General features: G+C 24.7%; 2 protein-coding genes across 4 annotated transcripts; both read right to left on the reverse strand.

Annotated features, from left to right (window-relative positions):
- Positions 1 to 1,167: 1,167 nt before the first annotated feature.
- LOC122507823 (stabilizer of axonemal microtubules 1-like) lies at positions 1,168 to 9,785 on the reverse strand. 2 transcript variants are annotated; one of them, XM_043620750.1, is made up of 13 exons: positions 9,679 to 9,785; positions 9,488 to 9,539; positions 9,320 to 9,379; positions 9,205 to 9,249; positions 8,937 to 9,086; positions 8,568 to 8,757; positions 8,306 to 8,460; positions 7,787 to 8,071; positions 5,006 to 5,195; positions 3,734 to 3,974; positions 1,904 to 1,977; positions 1,483 to 1,530; positions 1,168 to 1,275 (listed from the first exon to the last, which is right to left on the reverse strand). In XM_043620750.1, the coding sequence occupies exons 1-13, from the start codon at positions 9,699 to 9,701 to the stop codon at positions 1,259 to 1,261; spliced, it is 1,530 nt and encodes a 509-aa protein (XP_043476685.1). In that variant the 5' UTR covers positions 9,702 to 9,785; the 3' UTR covers positions 1,168 to 1,258. The 2 variants fall into 2 exon arrangements, with proteins under 2 accessions (XP_043476685.1, XP_043476684.1); XM_043620749.1 differs by lacking the exon at positions 1,168 to 1,275 and having other exon boundaries at positions 1,305 to 1,530.
- Positions 9,786 to 10,154: 369 nt separating this feature from the next.
- Positions 10,155 to 23,207, reverse strand: LOC122507821 (folliculin-interacting protein 2). Of its 2 annotated transcripts, none has more exons than XM_043620744.1 (11): positions 22,931 to 23,207; positions 21,846 to 22,044; positions 21,644 to 21,733; positions 21,441 to 21,520; positions 21,280 to 21,353; positions 21,039 to 21,158; positions 20,616 to 20,838; positions 20,102 to 20,428; positions 17,416 to 17,500; positions 15,583 to 17,262; positions 10,155 to 11,084 (listed from the first exon to the last, which is right to left on the reverse strand). In XM_043620744.1, the coding sequence occupies exons 1-11, from the start codon at positions 23,032 to 23,034 to the stop codon at positions 10,872 to 10,874; spliced, it is 3,195 nt and encodes a 1,064-aa protein (XP_043476679.1). In that variant the 5' UTR covers positions 23,035 to 23,207; the 3' UTR covers positions 10,155 to 10,871. The 2 variants fall into 2 exon arrangements, with proteins under 2 accessions (XP_043476679.1, XP_043476678.1); XM_043620743.1 differs by having other exon boundaries at positions 21,644 to 21,736.
- Positions 23,208 to 23,701: the final 494 nt, after the last annotated feature.

Genomic DNA, 23,701 nt, shown 5'->3' on the forward strand with positions numbered 1-23,701 from the left:
AATTTAAATCGTTTGAGTGAATTTAAACAATAATGTTTTATGGATTATTTTCAATAATTTTCAAAAATTGTATAAAGTCTATTTTAACGGTAACTACTTTTTCTATGCAGTTTTCAATTCTTATAATAGTTGGTGTTTTAAAAAGTGTTTGAAAAAATGCAAAATTGCGTGGTCACGAGTTTTTGAGGTTAGTTTTATCTTTTATGATATATTTTTTTATTATAGTAATATTCGATATGTTATTAATTTAATTTAATTTTTTTGAAAATTTATTTATTTCAATTTTTTTGTGTTAGTTATTTTTTTCCCAAAAGTTTTGTTAATATTTGCTTTGGGGTAAAATAAGTTTTGGATGTATGGTCAGTTTACGTTTCCAATATCCTTATAATGGGTTTTTAAGAATAGAACAATAGTGATATAAAAGTATGACGTACTTTCGGTAAAATCATTAGAGTTATTACAATTTGGGATGATTTAGAAGTCCTTGCAGACTTTCATATACCTGTGAATTGATCCTTTTTGAATGTAAGGATAAGTGAACCTTTAGAAATTTACTTTCGTATATTCAATAGAATTTCCAGTTGCTACCTCTAAGATTTGGGTTCTAACTTTTATTTCGTTACCTATGCATTGTTGTTTCGTAGGTATATCTCAAACCGTATTTATGTTTATTATATGTTATTTCAGTCTTTTAAAATATGCATCGTTCACTACAGTATTAGTTGAAAGTATTGAAAATGTATCTTTACTTGACGAAATTTTTGAAATTTACAAAAATTATTAAATTATAATAATAATAATTATAAATTTCTAATTTTTGTAAATTTATAAGCAAAAATTTCTTATTAAAAAAAATCGTAATTTTCGTACAGTACAAAATTTAGAAATTTTTTAATTTTTAATTTTATTTAAAAAAAAAATCATTTTTTCTGAATACAAAATTTTATTAATAAAATAACAGACGAAATTTGTATGAAATAATCTCACGACTTGGCAGGAAATTCGTTCAAATGACACAAGGACTTAATATTACCGTATCGCATTACAAACGAACAATAAGAAATAGCAAGAGATTCTCATTTGATTCTTATTAAATGATATTAAACTCATCCTAGATTGATTAAAATTATTTTCAATCATTTTGAAATTAGAAAACTTTGTTTTAAATGTTTCATAACAAAAATTTTATTTCTTTCATTTATACAATATATACAATAGATTATTTATCTCTTCTCCGGAGCAGTTGATTTCGTGTTTTTCAATTCGATCCACAAGCTGTAAAATAAATTTTCAATTCTCAATAAATCATTGCAATGATAGGGAAAATTTAATTTTCTTTTTAATTAGAAATAAAAGGTAAAAATAAAAATACCTAAGATTAAAAATAATAAGTTTGAAAGTTTCGTTTTTGTAATTTAGAAACAAATTAACAGAAATATAATTAAAAACTAATTTAGAATTTTTTATTTATAAATAACTTACCAATGCAAGGGCAACACGGTGACGGAAAACATGTTGGAGTATTTTGGTCTGAAAAATAATTTAATTGTAATATAAATTTACGTATTGATTTTCCTAAAGTTCTGGACGTTCAAATAGAACGAGAATTCTTGTCTATTTAAATATGTTTGAAAATTGACTAAATGATATGGAAAATAATATAAATTATTATAAATTTTTATTTAGTTTAGAGTTAATTTTTTTCTATTATAGAAAATAATTTTTTTAATAAAATATACAAATTAAATAAAGTAACAATATAATCTTGTCGTTCATTTGAAGGAGATTCAAAACTTTAGAAACACATTTGATCGTAGATATATTATTTTTAATTATAATATATCAAATATTCAGACTTAATTTTCTTATTGAATTTTTACTCTTAGAAAATTTTTTCACTAACTTTCACAAGAATTTTGCTGAGGGCATGGCGGTGAAGAGGGAGAACGAGGGACAAATTTTCCTGGCGGAATGTAGCTGTAAAATAAAATTTTAAACTTTAAAAATAGTAAATTAATAAATACAGACCTCGGAAAATTCGATTTTTCGACTGTTTTTGAAAAGGTGACTTTTTTTCGATTTATTTTTAAAAAATGTGACTTTTTCGACTTTTGTTCCAAATATTGCAATAACAAAATACTGCCTTTGGGTATTAAATGAAAATTACTTGGAATTTTATAGTATAAAAAATAACTGTAGTCAAATATTTCTAGATTTATTTTTGATTAATTTTTCTTTATTATAATTAAATTTTGAAAATATATATTTAAAAAGTTTTTAAATAAATGAAATTTTGTAAAATTTTATTAAAAGAATAATTGATTTTTTTGAAGTGTATATGTAATTCAAATTTTTGGAAATCAATTATTGAAAAATTTTAATTGCAAATTTCTAAAATAGTTGAATTCTTAAAAATTATAATGAAAAAACAAATTGAAAATTAGTTTTGAAAAAACTAGAAATTATTTCAAAAAACTAATTCTTAGAATTTTTTTATTTCAATTTTTTCAAATACAATTCTTTAAATATTTTCAAAATTTTTTCAAATTCGATTCTTATTCAATATTTTCAATTGCATATTTCCAAAAATTAAAAATATGTACTAAAAATAATTACATGGAAATTTTTTTAAATATCTAATTTTTTCGAATTATTATTGAAATTTTGAACAAAAAAATAATTATTTTCAAAATTTTTAATTAAAATTCATCAAAAAACAGATTAGTTTTATAAATTGTCCAACAATTCATTCAAGAAATTCCATTATTTTTGAAAAATAACATTATAATCATGTAGAAAAAGTGGAAATTAAACTTTAAAAAAAATGTACTTTTATGATTCAAATTTTGGAAAAATCATGTATTTTCATATTTGCAATTGAAATTTACCAAAAACTTGATTATATTTTTTAATATTTTCCAAAAATTATTTAAAAAATTTCAATTATTGTCAAGAAATTTTCCTAAATTTAAATTATTTGGAAATTTTTTATATGTATGATTATTTAAAAATAAATTATCATTCAAAAATTGTTTTAAAATATTAAAAAAAAAAAAATTTTAAGAATTGTTTTATTATAATTTTTTAAAATTTAATTATTTTCATATCTTTGTTTGAATATTTTCAATATTCAATAATTCAGCTTATTAACTTTATAAAGAGAAATCTTGAAGCCTTGCAGTTGCAATTATTATAGAAAATGGATTTTTTGTATTTAAATAATTATTGAATTCTCGAAAAACTTTCGGAAAATTATTAAAAATAATTGAAGTTGAAATTTTTGAAATTATTTAAATTCCTTTGGAAAAATGAAAAGAAGTATTTAAATTCTTTTCTTTTAAACAAAATTATTGAAGTTTTGAATAATTGAATTTAGAAATTAGTGAAAGCTCAAAGAAAAGCAACATAGTTTTTCTAAGGATATCAAATTGAGACAATAAATGTATCTCTCAATTTGATATCCTTAGAAAAAATTGAGAAAATAAAATTTTTGTGACAATACAAAAATAAACGATTTTTTCGACTTTTTTTGAATCTTCAATCGAGTAAAGTGACTTTTTTAACGCCTTTAAAGTCGATCCGAGGCCTGTAAATAGTAAATCGGTAAATTAATAAATAGTAAATTCATAATTTACAATAATAGAAAATTTTCAGTAATTTCTATCAGTGCAATTCGATTGTCTTATCAATCAAATAAAAATATTACAAATTACCAGCAATTTTGCTTCAGTACCTTAAATTATACGTTGTATTTTCTTCCAAAGGTGTCGTAGGTTTTTGATAAGAATTTTTACCAGACCACGGCATATCCACTTTGTCAGCAGGTTCTAATGGTTGATAACTGAGACGCATTGTCGTCTCAGCACTGAATGGTACATCGCACGGTTGATATGCTCGTATAGGTTTAAAAGAAACGTTCGATTCCAAAGACTTGAAATTATTCGGAATATATGAGAGTCTATTTGTTGTGCAACCTGCAATAAATAAAATATACATTATTAAAATAATAACTCGTGATAAAAATTCATGAAATTAAATTATTCATAAAGTTTTTATTTTCTTTTTTTTCATTTTTTGTAATATGTATCTGTTGAGGAGACAAATTAAACACCCACTTGAAATGATGATTTCCGAGAAGTATTATTGCAATAACGCGTTGATCGCGACTATTGATAAAAAATTAAATGCCATATAGAAAAAAAAGATCAAAGAAAAAAGCACCACAAAGGAAAGGAAATGATTAATTCATATTTGTTGTCAAGAAGGATGAATTTCTCATTTTTATTGTGTATTTTGAAAGAGAAAAGGATTGATGCGCGATGAATAATTAGGCAAAACTTGAATGCACCGCCGTGATAAACAATGTCATGTGGGAGCGTTAGAATTTTCGCAACAATTGCGTATAAAGAATTCTGTGGGAATCTATTTAAATATATATCTTTTTCTTAATATTATAATAACTATTATTATAAATTGTTAATTTTTTTTTTTTGCAAAATCTTTGCTAATGCGCGTCTCTTCATTTTTTCGATTTTTTTAATAATTAGATTAGCTTATTAAAATGAATATTTATTTTATTTATTTAAAAGCATTCGTGATTCAGTCATTTAGGATTATTTTTAACATTTGGAAAAAATTATTTTCTTTATCTGGACAAGGATTACTCAAGAGAGTCATTTATCTTAATAATAAAATTTTCGAATTACATATCTTCTTCTTATGTGGGTTAATGATCGGAGTATTAAAGAGTGTATAAATTCTGAGCAATGTAAAAGTGAGTAATCCGGAGGCAATGATCTTTTAGCCGCGAAATGGCTATAATAGTAAAAAGTTATTTTAATTGCCCTATTGCGGGAAATCGTGAGCCAAGGAGAAAAACAATCTCAATTTTCTTCTTCTTTTTCTTCTATTTCTTCTACTTCTATATTATGTATGTAAATCATATATTTATCTTATGCTGGTTAATCCTCGGGATTTTTATATTCATTGCAATGCAAACACTTACACTCGAGTGGTAGTGGTGAGAATGTGAGATTGTCCTCGGGTCGAAAACCAAAGCCGGGAACATTGCATTTCCACGTGTAATCGTGTTTTTGTGTCGTTACGTCCTGCAATGGTCCTTTACCAAGCAAATCTCGTCGACATGGCACAACTGGTGCTTCCGGTTTGACGCACCAATTCCCTAAGTAGCTCAACTAAATAGGAAAAAAAGAAAGAATGAAAATAATGAATTTTATTATTTTTTTTTGTTAGACGAAGCATTTTTAGACGAATCGTGTGTAATTTTATATTTTATGTAGATTAATGCCTAAAAGAGAAAAAACGGAAAATAACAAAAAAGTTTTAATTTCCGTTTTTTAAGACTTCGTTTCAGACGAAGCACTTTTATACAATTTTTACGTATTTAATGCCTGTCGTTAAGTAATAATTATGTTCGGAAATATTGATTCTTATTTATTTTATTATAGAGACGGTATAATTTAGAAGTAGCTAAAGTTCACAACGATTGAGAAAAATTTTTATTCCTACAGGAAAATAATACATTTTTTGCTTTAAATTTTTTTCTGCACGGAAAAAATATTTCCTCTTCAACAGCGACAATTTTCTCTATAGAATAGCGAAAGTTTTAACTGAAACATCTAAAAGTCTCGCTAATATAGTCAGAGTTGCCACAGGTCAGGGAATTCAGGAAAAAGTCAGGAAAAGTAAAATTGGTCAGGGAATTCAGGGAAAAGTCAGGGAAACTAAAATTTGTCAGGGAAATCAGGAAAAAGTCAAAAATTTTTAGTAAAAGTAGTGGAAAAATAGAATTCTTAAAATTCATGAGAAAACTGAATTTTAATGTTTTTTTTTTTTGTTCGCCTTGTTAACTATGAAGTTAACACGAATTTTAATATAAAACCTTCAATTTTTTCTATTTCTGACAATAATTTCTTTTTAAATAACTTAATTTTTCAAGAACTATCATAAAATTATGACTTATAAATTATTTAATGAATAATTTTTACAATTTTCATAAATACTAGATTGATAGTAGAATTTTAGTTGAAAATACTAAAAAAAAAAATTGAATTTTGGAAAAGTTACAAATGATTCCAGAAATTCAATTATTTTCAAAAGTTATAAAATTTTCACAGGAATTCAATTATTTAAAATACAAAATTTCATAGAATTTTTCAAAAAATATCAATTATTTAAAAAGATTTTTATAAAATTCGTCGCAAGAATTCAATTATTTAAAAAAATTTAACAAAGTTCTTTTCAAGAATTCAATTATTTTTATAAATAATAAAATTCTTCACCGAAATTCAATTATTTTTATAAACTTGAATAAAATTCGTTGCAAGAATTCAATTATTTATATAAATAATAAAATTCTTCACAGAAATTCATTTATTTTTAAAAACTTGAATAAAATTCGTTGGAAGAATTAAATTATTTTCAATAGTAATAAAATTCTTCGCAGAAATTCAATTATTGTTGAAAAATTAAAAAAAAATTCTTGTTAAAATTTCAAGTATCTTTATAAATAATAAAATTCTTCTGCGAAATTCGATTAATTTAAAATAATTTTAATTATTTTCATAAATAATAAAACTGATCGCACGATTTTAATTATTTTTGATACAATATTTTTAAATATAAATATTTTTAAAATATTTTTAAAAATTTGCTGATAAAATTTTTTATGAGAATTCAATTTTAACAAACATTGAATTATTCAATAAATTATTTATTTTTTAATTTAAATAATTGAATTCTTCTAGAATTTTTTTTAATAAAAATTGATTTAAAAATGAATTACCGAATAATCGATTTATTATTTATGAAAATAATTGAATTATTGCAACGAATTTTATTATATTTTTTTTAAATAATTAAATTTTTTTGAGAAATGTTATTACTTGTAAAAATAATTGAATTCTTGCGAAGGATTTGATTAAGATTTTTGTAAATAATTAACTTTGAAAAATCTATTTTTTCTTCTAAATTATATTCCAAAAAGTTCTAAACGTTCAAAAATGAAGAAAATTTGTTTCTTCTTCAATTTAAAAATTTTATGACAATTTTGCGTCATGTATCCAAACAAAATTTATTATAAAGTTTCTAAATGTTAAATTTCAGAATAATTTTTATTACAATCAGTCATTTTTGAAAATATTTTGAAATAAAAAATTGTTTTAAAAATATTTCATTCATTTGAACGTTCAAAAAAATATTATGTTCCTAAAATTTCGAACGTTCAACTGACAATATTCCTTTTATTCTTTTAATTTGTTTATTTCTACAATCAATTTATTTAGTATACTAAAAATAATTAATTATTAACTAAGTAAATGTTTAATTTTAATTATTTTTCTTCTTTAGATAGTAATTTCGAAAAAAAGGAAGCAGATAAATTTCGTTCAAAATTGTAATGAAATGAAAATTTTTTGATCACTGAATCATTGATTATATCAAAAAAATTAATTGTCAAGTTTTTAAATGTTAAGTTACGGTTTTCATTTTTATTACAATGAATAATTAATAAAAATTATTGTAGTGGAGAATATTTTCTTCATTTGAACGTTTAAAACTTGTGGAGAATAAAATCGTTGATTATAAACGTTCTGAACTTCACTGAATTTAAAAAGTAGACTTGTAAATTCAATTATTTATAAATTTTCTAACTTTAATTGAATAACAGAATTAAATAAATAAAAAAATGTGTGAATGAAGAAAATTCGTAAAAATGTAAATTAGCAATTAGAGAATTAAACATAGAAGATAAAATTTAAGAATATACTCTGTTTGTGGTGTCAAGGGAGAGTGGGCAACGTGAGAAAATAATGTTTTCCGGTTGCTTTATCAGATCCGCTTTGTCTCCACCGCATCCAAAGAAACTTAATTTGTAAGTTGTGTTGTCGTCAAAACAACAGGAGGCATTAAATAAATTTTTCGCATTCTTCATTGTAAATGGTTTTCGAGGTTTTTCACAATTCGGCCAATAACTCAATTTGTACGTTGTACAATCGTCCAAAGGCGTTACTGGTGGATGATATTGTCTTTTTAAGTTCCACGGTTGCTCCTCCTGTGAAATTATTCATTTTTTAGAAATTTGAGACTCGATTAGACATTTGGGGCTTAATTTTCAAAGTTATTTGACAATTAATTCGTTTTTTCAATTATTTGATAATTTTCAAAGTTATTTACCAATTAATTAGTTTTTTAAAAGTTATTTGATAATTTTAAAAATTAATTGATAATTTTTAAAATTATTTGTTAATTAATTTTCAATCTTATTTAAATAATTGTCAATAAATACCTTCACTGGCACTTGATTGGGCCAGTAACTTAATTTGTAAGTGGTGCAACCATCAAGTGGTACATCAGATTTTTCGTACTTTTCAATTGGCTTGAAGGACTGAACAGGTTCGCGACAATTGGAAGGATAGTAACTTAATTTGTACGTCGTGTCGTCTGTAAAGAAAATTTTCGAATTTTATTTCCCTTCTTTTAATTGAATGAGGAAAAATTTGAATTATACTGATTTTTTTGATTCATTTGTGGAATTTAATTTTGTTTACCTGACATTGACACACAAGGAGAATACAAATTGTTTCTTTCTTTTATCGACGTAATTTTTGGTGTCGATTTCCAGGTGAAATCATGTTTTTGAGTAGTCACATCTTGTATTGGTCCTCTCTTAAATAATTCTTTGTCACATGGCGTAATTTTGGGTTCTGGTCGAACGCACCAATTTCCGAGATAGCTTAACTGCAGAATCATTGAAAATAATTAGGAAATTATTGGCAAAAATTAGAAAATTATTGAAAATAATTCGGAAATTATTAAAAATAATTAGGAAAATACTGGAAATAATTAAAAATTTGTATAAAAATCCTCATTTGATTTAAAATTGAGATAAATCTTGTCCACTTTTTTTAATTATTTACCTTGTGAGTTGTTTCGTCAGACAATGGTCCATCTCCGATCGTTAAACAATCTTCAGGACTATAAGGTACTGCTCGAGATGCTGGACCATCCCAAAATGATAATTTGTAGGTTGTATTGTCTTCCATTGCAGTGTTTGGTTTCCAATAGTACTAAAAATTTTTTATTTCGATAATTTTATTAGAAAAGAAATTATTCAGTTGTCGAATTCGTGAAATTAAAAATTTCCAAGACAGTAATTCTGTATATAGTCTAAAAAAAATGTCTCACCCTGACTGGAGCGAAGGATTTTGCAGGTTCCGGTTGAACGTATTCCTGTAAAAAAATAAAGAATATAAATTTTCGTTGAATTGATTTTAAAGACTTTTAAAATAATTTGACTTACCAAACATTTTGGCTCTGGAGAACAGCAGCAACAACAATTACAACCAGACTCGTGTCCCAACTAAAAAAAAAGTTAAATTAGAAAACATAAATTATTAAAAAAAATTAGCAGATAAAAAAATTTTCTTAATCGATACGAAAATAACTGCAATTGAGAATTTATTCTTACCCGAATTTTATTTCTTGCTTCTATAATTGACGGTGGCCTCTCGGGTTTGAGACTGTAAAAACAAAGACAAAAATTAATAATTTACTAAAAAGTTAATTATTAGAGGAGGAAGGAAATTAAAATTTAAATCGAATGTGACAGTAAAAATTAACCTTGACAAATAATTTAATTAAGGAATAAAGTTTACTCACGGTTCCGCTGGACAAATCTGCATGATTTTGAAAAAAGAATAGAATTAGAACTGAAAAGGAAAATTGAATTAAAAATCTAAAAATTTTGACAAATATTGTGACAGAAAACCGGTAGCTAAAAACAGTAGACAATCGAAAGTTTAAAGTTAAATTTGCCAAATATAAAATTTCATTTTCAGTCATTTTTTATCAAAGTCTGAAGAATTACAATTTTAATAACATTTTTAACTTCATTTTTGAATAATAATTAATGATAGAGTAGACTAAATCTTTAAAAATTTTCTTAAAATTATAAATACATAGTTAAAAATAATTACGAACTTGAAATTCACAACGTGAACAAACGGAAGATTTTATATTTATTTTTTAATTAACAATAAATAATTGTCTATTTATTAAAAACAATATTCGAACTCTTTACACAAATTCTTTTCATTGATCAGCGTTGTGGACTTTAACTTCGTAAAAAATGATAATTATCTGTAGAAAAATTTTATTGTTTTGAAAAATAGTTTACAACGATTGTTTTTTTCGAATGATATGTAAAAAACACAGTATTACAATGAACTCTCACACACAATTACACTTTCTATGAACAAATATTCTTCATTCTGAAGACTTATAATACAATATGTACATAAACGTAAAAATAGACACTTAAACACCTAATTCCGAATAATTTAGAAAATGAACTCTCTCAATAGTTCTCGAAAAAGAATAAATTAACAACAAACAACAAATTTTTAAGTTTTCACCATGCACTACAATTATTTAAAAAAAAAAAGAATGTAACTTGTCAAAAATTACATTATAACCGAGTATTAAACTTTAGTCACCGAGAACTATAAATAGTATTATTAAATACTATTTATAAATTATATTTCTAAATTATAAATAGTATATTGCAAATGACTTAACTGAAATAAAGGACAATAAACGTTCACATTTACACGTTTCCGGTATTACAGTTATAAATAAATAATGACGTAGAAATAATAAATACAACTACCACTTTCGATTTTGTCATATTCAATTCACACAAAAATAAATTGTAATTTAGAGCATCATCACGATACTAAAAATAAGAAAGAAGAAAATAATCTTTGACGTCAATAATAAGTTTTTTGATGACTCTCTTTGAGATTGTTTAAATGAGACTTTAAAAAGTGGTAGTAATCGAACGCTTTTGGCATTTAAGCTAAAGTGAGGCCGAACTTTTGCGTAATTTGTGGAGAATGTGTTGTCGCTACAGCGAGCAACAGTGGCAAGTCCGCAGCATCCATATCCAAAGAATTTGTTAGATTATTTACGTTTATGTCATACGGATCTACAGTCAGCAACATTTCGGCCAATGTTTCACTTCGTAACCACATTTCTCTTAGTCGACTTTCCAAAAGTTGGATACACTGCAAAAAAACATTAAATTTAATCGTTTTATTAAAAATGAAATTATTTATTTTATGTTCCTAAAGTTCTGAATCTTCAAATAAATGAAATTTATTTCTTCTTCAAATTAAAATTTTATTACAATAATTTTACGTCACGTACAAAATTTCATTTTGTTATTCCCATAATTTCCAGACAAAATTTTGACTTTTTCCCTGACTCTAAAGAATATTTTGATTCATTTTAAAATTGATTTAAATTAGATTTTGAAATTCAATTATTTTCTAGAAATTTTAACTAATCTTCTTCTCTAAATCAATTATTTTTTAATAATAATTAATCGTTTCGATTAAATATCATAAACTTAACTTTCAAGAAAAAAAATTACATAAAAATTTCCCCAAAACTACACACTTCTTCAAAATTTTCAAATCAAACATTTTAATTCAATTATTTCAATTCAAAATTTAAATTTTAAACGTCTTAAAATTCAATTATTTATAAAAGTTGTAAACGCAACTCATATAAAATTCAATTATTTTGGAATTTTTAAGTAAAATTATCCCTTAAATTTTAATTAATTTTAGTTATTTATGAAAGTAATTATGTAATTTATGAAAATATTTTCATCACTTTTGTTCTAATAAATTTAAATTTTTACTAATTCAGATTTATTATTTACATAAAACTTTATTATAATTTATGAAAACTATTAAAAACTTTAGAATATAATAAATTCTTTCAAGGAATTTAATTAAAATTATACTACAGTTACTAATTGAATTCTTCTAAAGAATTTTATCAAAATTTTTGGAAATATTTGAATTTTTTCAAGGAATTTTATTAAAGTGTTTAAAAATAATTAGATTCTATAACAAAATTATATTAAAAACAATTAAATTTCTTCAAAGAATGTTATAATTATGAAAATAATTAAATTCTTGCGATAAATTTTAAAATAAAATTCTTCAAAATAATTGGATTATTTCCAAGAATTTCATTAAATTTTTTTAAAATAAATTAAAAAAAGAAATCTTTTAAATTTAATTAAAAATGTATTGAAAATAATGAAATTTTAATAAGAAATCAAAATTTTTAATAATTTGTAAAAATGCAAATTTTATTGTTTCACTTTTTTTTTTATTTTGAGGAATTGAATTAAATTTTTACCGAAAAGAATTGAATTCTTCTAAAGAATTTTATCAAAATTTTTGTAAATAATTGAATTTTTTCAAGGAATTTTATTAAAGTGTATAAAAATAATTAGACTCTATAACAAAATTATATTAAAATTTTTTTAAAAATAATTAAATTCCTCCAAAGAATGTTATACTTATGAAAATAATTTAATTCTTGCGACAAATTTCAATACAATTCTTGAAAATAATTAGATTATTTCTAACAATTTCATTAAAATTTTTTTAAATAAATTAAAAAAGAAATTTTTTAAATTTAATTAAAAATGTATTGAAAATAATGAAATTCTAATAAGGAATCTAAATATTTAATAATTTGTAAAAATGCAAAGTTTATTGTTTCGAAGAAAATTTAAATACTTTTGAGGAATTTAATTAAATTTGGACTAAGAATAATTGAATTCTTGTAAAGAATTTTATCAAAATTTCTGAAATTGTAATTGAATTCTTTCAAGGAATTTTATTACAGTTTAAAAAATAATTGAATTTCGTTGAGAAAATTTATTAAAATTCTATTGAATTTTGTCGACAAAATTTATTAAAATAACTAGCCAAACTATCCGCGCGCAAGCGCGCGGGAATGTTGTATGGGGCTGCTTATTTTAAACAATTTAAAAAATTTTAAAGAAATAATTATTATAACCTAACAAAGAGATTAAACTAACTAAAATTCAAATAATTTCACTCAATGGTCTCAATTTAAATAGAATTTACATTACTAGACTTAAACTATGGCTAGAACAATTACAATTAGTATCTGGGTCATATGTTGCATTGCTTATTTTATAAAGCCATTTTAAATTAAATACTTTTTAAAGAAATAATAATTATTACACACTGAAAAAAGTTTTACTTGAAATAGCGATAAGTTTCTCTAGAATAACGAAAGTATTAATTGAAGCACTAAATAATTTCGCTACTAAAGTGAAATCTGTAGTTCATCCAGCTAAATATTTTTTGCCGTGCATAACGAAAAAAGAATTAAATTAACATCAAATTTTCTACATTCAAAAAAAAGAATTCAAATAGAAATTAATCATTTTACAACTTAACCAAATTCACCCCAGAAATCACTGAATTCGATAATTTAGAAGAAAGTCAGACAAAAGCAGGGTTCCTACAGAATCTGGAAATCATGGAAATCATGGAAATGGTATGGAATTTTTAAAAGGCTTCTGGAAATCAGGGAAATCATGGAAAAGGCCTGTAATTTTTAAAAAATTCTAAATTTTTTCAGTTTTCCATTTTTTCTCTTGAATAAAAATTCAAATAATAATAAAGCTAAATGGTATAAAAGAGAAACAAAATGTTGAATTTTAATAAATTCAATTTTTCGGATTTTTGATAATTTTTAATAATTTTTTATTTTTTTCCAAAGAGTCGAGACAATTTAATAAGTAAAGTATTTTCCAAAAGCACAAAAATAATGAAGCTAAATCCCATAAAAAAAAAGAAAAAATGTTGAATTTTAAGAAAATCGTATTTTTGAATTTTTTCGAATTTTTGATAATTTTAGATTTTTTACCAAAGAGTCGAGACAATTTAATAAGTAAAGTATTTTCCAAAAGCACAAAAATAATGAAGCTAAATCCCGTAAAAGAGAAGAAAAAATGTTATATTTTAAGAAAATCGGATTTTTGAATTTTTGATAATTTTCGATAATTTTAGATTTGTTACCAAAGAGTCGAGACAATTTAATAAGTAAAGTATTTTCCAAAAGCACAAAAATAATGAAGCTAAATCCCATAAACAGAAGAAAAAATGTTGAATTTTAAAAAAAACGGATTTTTGAATTTTTTCGAATTTTTGATAATTTTAGATTTTTTACTAAAGAGTCGAACTATTAAATAAGTGAAGTATTTTCCAAAAGCACAAAAATAATAAAGCTAAATCCCATAAAAGAGAGGAAAAAATGTTGAATTTTAAGAAAATCGGATTTTTGAATTTTTTCGAATTTTTGATAATTTTAGATTTTTTACTAAAGAGTTGAGACAATTTAATAAGTAAAGTATTTTCCAAAAGCACAAAAATAATGAAGCTAAATCCTATAAAAGAGAGGAAAAAATGTTGAATTTTAAGAAATTCGGATTTTTTGAATTTTTGATAATTTCGATAATTTCACATTTTTTACCAAAGAGTCGAGACAATTTAATAAGTAAAGTATTTTCCAAAAGCACAAAAATAATGAAGCTAAATCCTATAAAAAAGAGGAAAAAATGTTGAATTTTAAAAAATTCGGATTTTTGAATTTTTGATAATTTTCGATAATTTTAGATTTTTTACCAAAGAGTCGAGACTATTAAATAAGTAAAGTATTTTTCAAAAGCACAAAAATAATGAAGCTAAATCCCATAAAAGAGAAGAAAAAATGTTCAATTTTAAAAATCGGATTTTTGAATTTTTTCGAATTTTTGATAATTTTAGATTTTTTACTAAAGAGTCGAGACAATTTAATAAGTAAAGTATTTTCCAAAAGCACGAAAATAATGAAGCTAAATCCCATAAAAGAGAGGAAAAAATGTTGAATTTTAAGAAAATCGGATTTTTGAATTTTTTCGAATTTTTGATAATTTTTGATTTTTTACCAAAGAGTCGAGACTATTAAATAAGTAAAGTATTTTCCAAAAGCACAAAAATAACGAAGCTAAATTCTATAAAAGAGAGGAAAAAATGTTGAAATTTAAGAAATTCGGATTTTTGAATTTTTGATAATTTCCGATAATTTTAGATTTTTTACCAAAGAGTCGAGACAATTTAATAAGTAAAGTATTTTCCACATCAAAAAGTTTGACATTAAAAAATATATAAAAAATGCCAATACTTAACCCACAAAATTAATTTTTCAAAACAAACAAATGAATGCAGATAATTTGCTAACGGAAAGGAAACTTACGATTATTATAATGTATGTATATATGTATATGTATATTTCTATTTTCTATCAAAACGTATAAAAAACAAAAGAACAACTATAACTAACTTCAAGTGTGGACAGAGATCCGGAAATCTGGAATCACGACGATTATTATATATAATAATAATAATAATTGTATTGAATTTCTTCGAGAAAATTTATTAAAATTGTATCATTGAATTCCTCCGAAGAATTTTATTAATATTTTAGAAGATAATAAAGAATAATAATTATCTAATTAGTTAATAAGTTGATTGTTTTAAATTTTGAGTCTGAAATCATTCGAAAATTGAAGTTAGCATTTGAAAATTAAAAAGTAGTATAATACATGATTAAACTTTATCCAAATAAATATTTAAAACATAAATATTGCACAATTGGAATTTAAAAAAAAGTGATTAAACTTACATCTTCCGCGGAGTGGTATTTTTTCCAAATATAAGAGAAACCTTCCAACATATTGGCGACGAGTCGAGACATTCCTATCGGTAACGGAGGATTCTGAGGAAGGGAATTATTGGATAAAAGTCCAACCTGCCAAGTATCGAGATCAGCTAAAATGCAGAGAGATTCAGCCACTGGTTGATCGACCGATGGGAATCGGGCATTAATTTCTATTTCCTCTCTCATGGGTTGCCACCAATTCCTCGCTTGATCCTCGCTCTCATCCTTCTCGTCTTTGTATTTTCTTCGAGATTTCTTCTTCTTCTTTATCATACCCTGCATCACCAATCCCCAGGTGTATCCCGAGTCGCAAATATCGGGAGGCAATTTCTTTTTGTCATTGTGTACAACCCTTCGGCTCATCAATGAACTCGTGAATCCCACATTTTCCGCGATTCGTTTTTTTATTGGAATTTGATTTGAACGCGGCATTGGCAATTCAATGACATTATTCGCTTCCATTAGGGCCTCGAAACTATTTAGATCAGGTAGTGCAAACATTCCCTCATTTGAACCTGAATTTGCACACGAACGAAGTACATCGGTGGCGTTCGTTGGCGTTTCGAGATGTAATTTATCGTTCTCGTAATTTTGCTTCGATGCTTTATTTCTCCTTCGACATTTGAGACAACTTAGTGAATCATTGGAAGAAGCAGCTTCGGATGAGAGTTGCATATTTTTTGAAGATTCGGGAAAATTTCTTTGGATAATTTTACGAAGAACACCTTCGGGAAGATCGGCTGAAGTACTTGGCACTTTTGTGAATGTAAAGGCACATTGACAATTACATCGGGGACGTAATCGAGATTTGAGGGGTTTCTCTTCATCGCCCAGGGTAAAAAATACTTGGGTCTCTTGTCTTTGGCTTGGAAAGTCAATGCTTAACGGTAGGGTGTAGGAATCTCCTAAATCCTCGGAATTGAGTTTTCTCATTTCACTTAAACGATCCCAGGTGAGTGTATCGAGTTTTGCTTCCATGAAAGCGTCGTCTACTTCGTCGTTGAATTTCTTTTCCAACTCCTGTAAAGCACTCTCTCGATACATACTTTGATCTTTTCGAATTTCATGGGGGGAAGTTTCGCTGACAATGATTTTCACTTTACTCGCCGTTGTGTTACTCTTCATTTCAGTCTCATCCTTCCAATGTGTATCGAACTCGAGTTTCGAATGAATTCCATTTAAGGAATCAAGATTCTTTAGTAGAGTGCTACTTCTTTTCAATTTTGGTGCATTATTCTCGGATATTTTAACCTGATTACTCTCGTAAATTTCGCCTTCATCTAAATCAGACTTTTTTAATTCGACTCTCCTTTTGGAAATTTTTCGTACTTTAGAATTATTGGAAATTGTCTCAATATTTCGTTTTGATAATGTGGGACGATGTCTATTTAATTGTTCCAATAGAACAATTGCCTCTTGAACGTCTTGCTGTGATTTACATCGACGCTCGTATTCCTTTTTCACAATTCCACTTCGAATGAAATATGTTAGAAATATTAATATTGAATTTATAGTTTCCACTTTGTCAGAATCTCCAGCGATTACAGTGTGAACGACTTTTACTGGATTCCCTAAGGCACCGTATAAGTCTCCAAGTTGTGCCCACAAGGGATTACAGGGAAACTGCTTTCGCAATTTTTCCACCTATTAAAAAGATAAGTTTATTTTTGAAAAAAAATTCAATTCTGGTTTTATTTTTAGAAACAATTGATATAAATTCTCAACTTTTTAATTCAATTTACTGAAATAATTGTAATTTGTTCGTAAGAAAATTGAGGGGAAAAAATTACTATTTACCGTTTCTCGATTAAATCCAGATGAAACTGTATGAACCCAACCGAGATGATGGGTTAAAACGGCAGTCACTAACGTGCTTAAGAAGCTAAAAAATCAATTTCAGTAAATATGCGAAAGAGAATTACAATTTGAGAGCAATTTACAAACTCTAATTTTATCAATGTTTAAACAAATTTACAAAATTAAATCACAGGGTTGCCGCAAAAATTTGATTTTTCCTGATTTACAGACAAAATCTTGACTTTTTCCCTGCCCCTAAAGAATATTCTGAATCACTCTAAAAATTATTAGATAATCAAAAAAATATTCTATTACATTTACTTACAAATTTCTTCAAAAGTAAATCAATTCCAAAATTATTTCAAATTCAAACATTTTAAAATTCAATAAACTGATAAAAATATTATTGTAAAACATGAAGAACTGGATCACTCCGAATCTTCGACTCGGAGTAATCGATTTCTTCATGTTTTTATAATAAATTAAAGATAACCCAGTGAATTAATAATAAAATAAAATTAATTCTACGCATAATTGTTAGTTAAAAGTGCGAAAAATTCTGATTTTCAAAGATTTGAATTCGAAACCTTTTCAAAATTTAATTATTTTTAAATATTCCCCCCCTAATGCTTTTAATATTTAATTATTATCTAAAATTTTAACTGAAATTATTCATTTTTAAATCAATTTTTATTAGAAAGTTCTACGAGAATTCAATTATTTAAATACAAAGATAAATAATTTATTCAATAATTGAATGTTTCTTAGAATTTATTTTTTACGAAGAATTTTATTAACAACTTTTGAAACTAATTCATTTCTTTTAAGGAATTTAATGAAAATTTTACTGAAGTTTATCAAATTAAAGAATTTTATAACAATTTTTGAAAATAAATGAAAACTTTATGAAGAATTTTATTAAAATTTTTTTAAACAATTGAATTCCTGAGAAGAATTTAAATAATAATTTATGAAAATAATTGAATTCATGCGAAGAATTTCGATTAAATTTCGTTTAAATAATTGAAATTTTGCCAAGAATATTCTTAAAATTTCTGACAATAATTTAATTCTTGAGAAGATTTTCGCTATCTATTTATAAAAAAAGATAATTTAATTCTTAACAGGAATGTTTAAAAAATTTTGAAAATAATTTAATTTTCGGAAAGTATTTTATTAGTTTTCAAAAGAATTGAATTCTTATGATAAATGTTTATATTTATCGAAATAATTGAATTTTGGAAAAGAGTTTTATTAAAATTTCTTAAAATAATTGATTTTATGTGGAAAACTTTGTTGTTTATCAAGATAATTGGATTCTTTTGCAGAATTATTACTTAAAAATTTTTGAAAATAATTAATTTCCTGGAGACGAATGAAAAGTTATTTATCAAAATAATTGAATTATTAGTCTCCAAAATTCAATTATTATCTAAAAGTTTTACTGAAATAAATTTTTATTAGAAAATTCTACGAGAATTCAATTATTTAAATAAAAACAGATAATTTGTTGAATAATTGAATATTTCTTAAAATAAATCTAAAATAAATAAATAAATAAATCTTATACATAATTTTATCAACAAATTTTTAAAAAATTAAATTCTTTCTTCGACGAATTTTAATACCATTTTTAAGAATAATTACATTTTTCGAGGAATTTGATTAGAATTGTATTGAAAAGTAATTGAAATTCTATCAAAATTGCTTTTAAATGCAATGAATTTTATTAAAATGTTTGAAAATAATTGAATTTTATTACTTTTGAAAAAAATTGAATTCTTGTGATGAATACTATTATTTATGAAAATTATTGAATTCTTGTAATGAATACTATTATTTTTGAAAACTATTGAATTTTGCAATGAATTTTATTAAAATTCCTGAAAATAATTTAATTTTGTCGAAAAATGTTGCTGTTCATTTATAAAGATAATTGAAATGTTGACGACAATTTTTAAAGATTTTTTGAAAGGAATTGAATTTCTGCGAAGAATTTTATTAATTTTGAAAATAATTGAATTCTTGCGATGAATATTGTTATTTATGAAAATAATTTAATTTTATTAAAATTCCTGAATAAAATTAAAGTTTGTCGAAGAATTTTGATATTTATAAAGATAATTGAAATGCTGACGAGAACTTTTTAAAAATTTTGGAAAATAATTAAATTTCTGGGAAGAATTTTAATATTTATTAAGATTGCGTTAAATTAAATTATTGTGAGAGATAGAAAAGATTTAAGGTTTTTTAGAATTCGTGGTAATTTCATAATTTATGAGTCAGATACTAAAATTGAGAATTTTGTTGTAAATTCTAAACATTTAATTTTTTCCAATACTTTTAATAAAATTCCCTGACTTTTCCCTGATTACCCGGACCAATTCTACTTTCCCCGATTTTTCCCTGAATTCTCTGATTTTCCTGACCTGTGGCAACCCTGTAAATTTGCGAATTTAATTTTATCTTTTTTATCTATATATATTTATTATTTTTAACTATTTATTATTTATGTATATTTTTATACATTATTCATACATTATTTATATATGTGACCCTCTACGTCAAAAGGGAAGCGTGGAGCGTCACATATTGTATTAAAATCAAAAATATAAAATTATTTTTAACTTTCTACTTCGAGAGTATGTAATAATGTTTAGTAATTGTTAAATTTGTTGTTGCTTACAACTTGGTTGATTTCGTGTCGAAATTGTCGAGTAATCTGCACATTTCTTTGAGACCATTGTGTATTATGTTGATTCTCTCGTCTTTCGGGAATGTCGTGTTCAGCATAGTGTCATGCCACAGTAAAGGTGTTGTTGAGTCAGAGGAATTCATAAGAAAACGTAATAACCAAATTGTGCAACAAGACGATGCTCTTTGTAGACGTATTGTCAGTTCATTTCCTTTGTCATTGTTTTGACCTTTATTTGAGCCAGCACATGACAGACGTAATCGATTCAACATTCCTTCGAGAAAAGCTGCATGTTCCAATAGTTTAGATTCCATTTCCCTATGAATAACAGAAAGAAAAAGTGTGAGATTTCGAAAATAAATTATTTTAACCATTAGGCAATATTTACTTATAAGGAATAATTTCTCTAGTATTTTTCTGTAGTAATTTAGCAAATTCGGAAAGAATTAAAAGAAAGAAGCAAATTCAAAAGAATTCAGTTTTAATTTAATGAAACATTGCTCACTGTTCATGCCCTCGTGTAAGTCTTATCAACAACGCTAAACCAAGTCTGGTCTTGTGTCGGCGAACATTTTTCTCTTGTTCATTAGAATTTTCGTTGTAATGCGTAAACAAATAGTCGGACTCAGGGGGACTTAGGGATGTCGAAATGGCTCGAATCCATCTTCTTCGAAGGCTAGTCAGACTGCTGCCTTTCCCCGAAAAGTTGCTTTCTAGTGAATGTGAACCTGAAATTAAAAATTGAAATTATTACAAAATCAGTATTATCGTATATTAATATTTAAAATATCTATTTTTAAAATATTTCATTTTTAATTCATATTTATTTTTAAATATTTCATTTTTAGTGAATATTTATTTTTAAATATTTTATTTTTAGTAAATATTTATTTTTAAACGGACATTTATTCGTCTTCAATGAACTTACTGCCGTGAGGAAGAGAAATGTCTATGTCCCAACCACTTCCGGTGCTTGAACACGTAGAACTTTTTCTAATATTCGGACTGAGACTGTTCGCCGACAAATTTCCGGAACTAGGTCGTGAATCTATAAAACACAAGATTCAATAATTATAATCATAATTTGATCGTGAAAATTATATTTAATGAACCGATATTCAAAATTATGTTTGTCATCTTGGAATTTTTTACTTTCTAATTTTTCTTACCTTGTGTTCTTACACTTCCACTACTCGAGTTAGACTCCGGATTATATCCAATGCGTTCGTCCGATTGTTTTTCACTGAGAAAAATTGTTAAATTCAAATTTAATTAGCAAATTAGTAATTGAATTTTCTACGTAACAATAAAAATTAATTTTTTTCGTTACCTTTTCCGACACACACTGTGTTCGGATGCTGGGAAGACTTTTGTACTCATAATACATGGCGGAGAATTTATTGCGTGAATCTAAACAAAGTTGAAATTTGTAAATTCAAATTATTGGATTTTTGCTTTAATTTTAATAGTTTTTTGCTTTTAATATTAAAGAATAAAATTTTATTTTTTAACTGAAATAAAATCAAATTTTACCTTAAAAGACGGTCCTCTGTAAGTCATAGCAACAGTGCCGAAAACCATCTCGCTCAGTAAATTTACATCCTCATATGCTAATTTCTTTTGCTGCTGCATTAAAAAAATCATATTTTTAATTAGAGACAAATGAATGTTAATTAATGCTGTAATAATTTATAAATATAAATGATTTATAAGGTTTTTAAAGCGAAATAAATACCTCGCCAATGCCATTTATTATTTCTGCTGGTGGTTTGCATTTTTTCTCCTTTTCACTTTTGAATAAAGAACAAAACGAAGAGTTTTTCGGCTGCGATTTTTCCACTGCTAAAGAATCAAAAAGTAGTTTTCTTCCACGCCATTCACACTCCCGAAATAATAATATTCGCACTTGGTCCGTTCCAAAGTTCAAAGATTCCCTGTAAAATATAATTTCTTAATTTAAATTCTATATTTTATTTTTATAATTAAAATAACGTTTGCATCATGATTATAGAAATATGTTAATTGTTTTTCAAAACTCATCCCAAGTATTAAAATCAAATATTTTGAAATAAATTATTTTAAATAAATAATTCAAATAGTATCGATTCTTAAAATTTTCGAAAGTAGATTTTTTTCTTTAGCTGTTACAAAAATTCAATTCTGAAAAAAAAACAAAACAAATAATTGTTAAAACAAGTAGTTTGTTGAGTTGTTTGAAATTTTGAATACTCATAAACAAATTGTTACAGTGTTTATCTCTTTAATTACTCATTTTTACCCAATCATCTCATTAATTATTATTTTTTTATTGATAAAAAGTGCCTAAATTAAAAAATAAAAATCGATACATAAAAAATCATTTGGTTTCTTTTTTAAAAGGTGGATTTTGAAAACAATTGTAAATTTTCTATTAAAAGAAAATCGTTCTCATTTGATTCTTTAAAATTAGAATGGAATTTTTTATTTTAAACCGTTTCGTTGATTATATCAACAGGTTTTACGACGTTAGGTTAGAATTGCCAGGAATTGCATTGATGAATGGCGTCCCCCTCCTACAACTTTCTTTGCTTTACTAATATATGTATACAACTGCATATTTATTTCACATATTGCAGTTTTTCTCGATGAATTATTTGTTAATTTTTTCTTTTAAATTATAAAGGCAATAAAAATACTAATATTATTAGACAAAATATGTTAAAAAGGGTGAATTTTATTAACTCGAAAGGTTAGAATAAAAAAAAATGCATAAAATGCATCTTATTTGAGAAGCATTTTAAAAAAATGGGGAATATGGTTCTAATCCGGGTTAATTCTTACCTCTTATTCGTCTGAATTTCAATATTTAATGGCGTATTACTTTCAGTAGCATTCTGTTTGGTGAAATCGTTTTTTGACGAGAACAACTTTGTGATAAAAGACATTATAAGTCAATAAAAACGGGGGAAAGTATAATGCATTCCCAGTTGAACTCGGATTTACTCACTATCACTCACTTATAAAACTCCATCGTATATATTCAGGAGTTGTAACATGACTGTAAATAAATGGTAAATAAAGTCACGTGCGGTGAAGTCATATGATTTCATGAGGTATTGTTTCTTCAGATGACAGATAATTACACGCTATTAAGATAAACTTATCTTTATCACCCAATTGATAAAACAGTGTCGGTAATTTTCTACTTTATCGGCGTATTTATTTAAAAAAAGAAAGCGGGAAATTTTCAAATAATTTGAAATCAAACAATATTTTTAATTAAAATTTTAGAAAATCAAGAAACTGGTAATTAGAGTTTAAAAAATTCTTGAAAATGAAAATAAGGATTGTAAGAAATTTTATTTATCTTCAAATTATTACGTTTTGATGGTTAAATATTTATTTTTGAAGAAATAAAAATTTCGAGTTGTCGACTGCAACCAGTCATACAATGCAGTTTGTAGGAATCATCTTCAAACAGAATTATTGAACATGAATTAAATTTGAATTAACTAATAGATAAATGAAGAAAAATAGAACTAAATAGAAATAAATAAAAATAAATAAAAATAAATAAAAATAAATTGAAATAAAATAAAAAATTGCAATAAA

The sequence above is a fragment of the Leptopilina heterotoma genome, unplaced genomic scaffold (genome assembly GCF_015476425.1).
Source record: "Leptopilina heterotoma isolate Lh14 unplaced genomic scaffold, ASM1547642v1 Lhet_51, whole genome shotgun sequence".
NCBI classification, from domain to species: domain Eukaryota; kingdom Metazoa; phylum Arthropoda; class Insecta; order Hymenoptera; family Figitidae; genus Leptopilina; species Leptopilina heterotoma.

Coding starts and splice junctions, on each gene's coding strand:
- LOC122507821 (XM_043620743.1), bottom strand. CDS start 23,034: ATGTCTTTTATCACAAAGTTGTTCTCGTCAAAAAACGATTTCACCAAA. Junction 21,159..21,279: donor TGGAAGTGTAAGAACACAAG/GTAAGAAAAATT, acceptor TGTGTTTTATAG/ATTCACGACCTAGTTCCGGA. Junction 11,085..15,582: donor AATACCACTCCGCGGAAGAT/GTAAGTTTAATC, acceptor GTTTTTTTGCAG/TGTATCCAACTTTTGGAAAG.
- LOC122507823 (XM_043620749.1), bottom strand. CDS start 9,701: ATGCAGATTTGTCCAGCGGAACC. Junction 9,087..9,204: donor AATCCTTCGCTCCAGTCAGG/GTGAGACATTTT, acceptor AAAAATTTTTAG/TACTATTGGAAACCAAACAC. Junction 8,758..8,936: donor CTGACGAAACAACTCACAAG/GTAAATAATTAA, acceptor ATGATTCTGCAG/TTAAGCTATCTCGGAAATTG.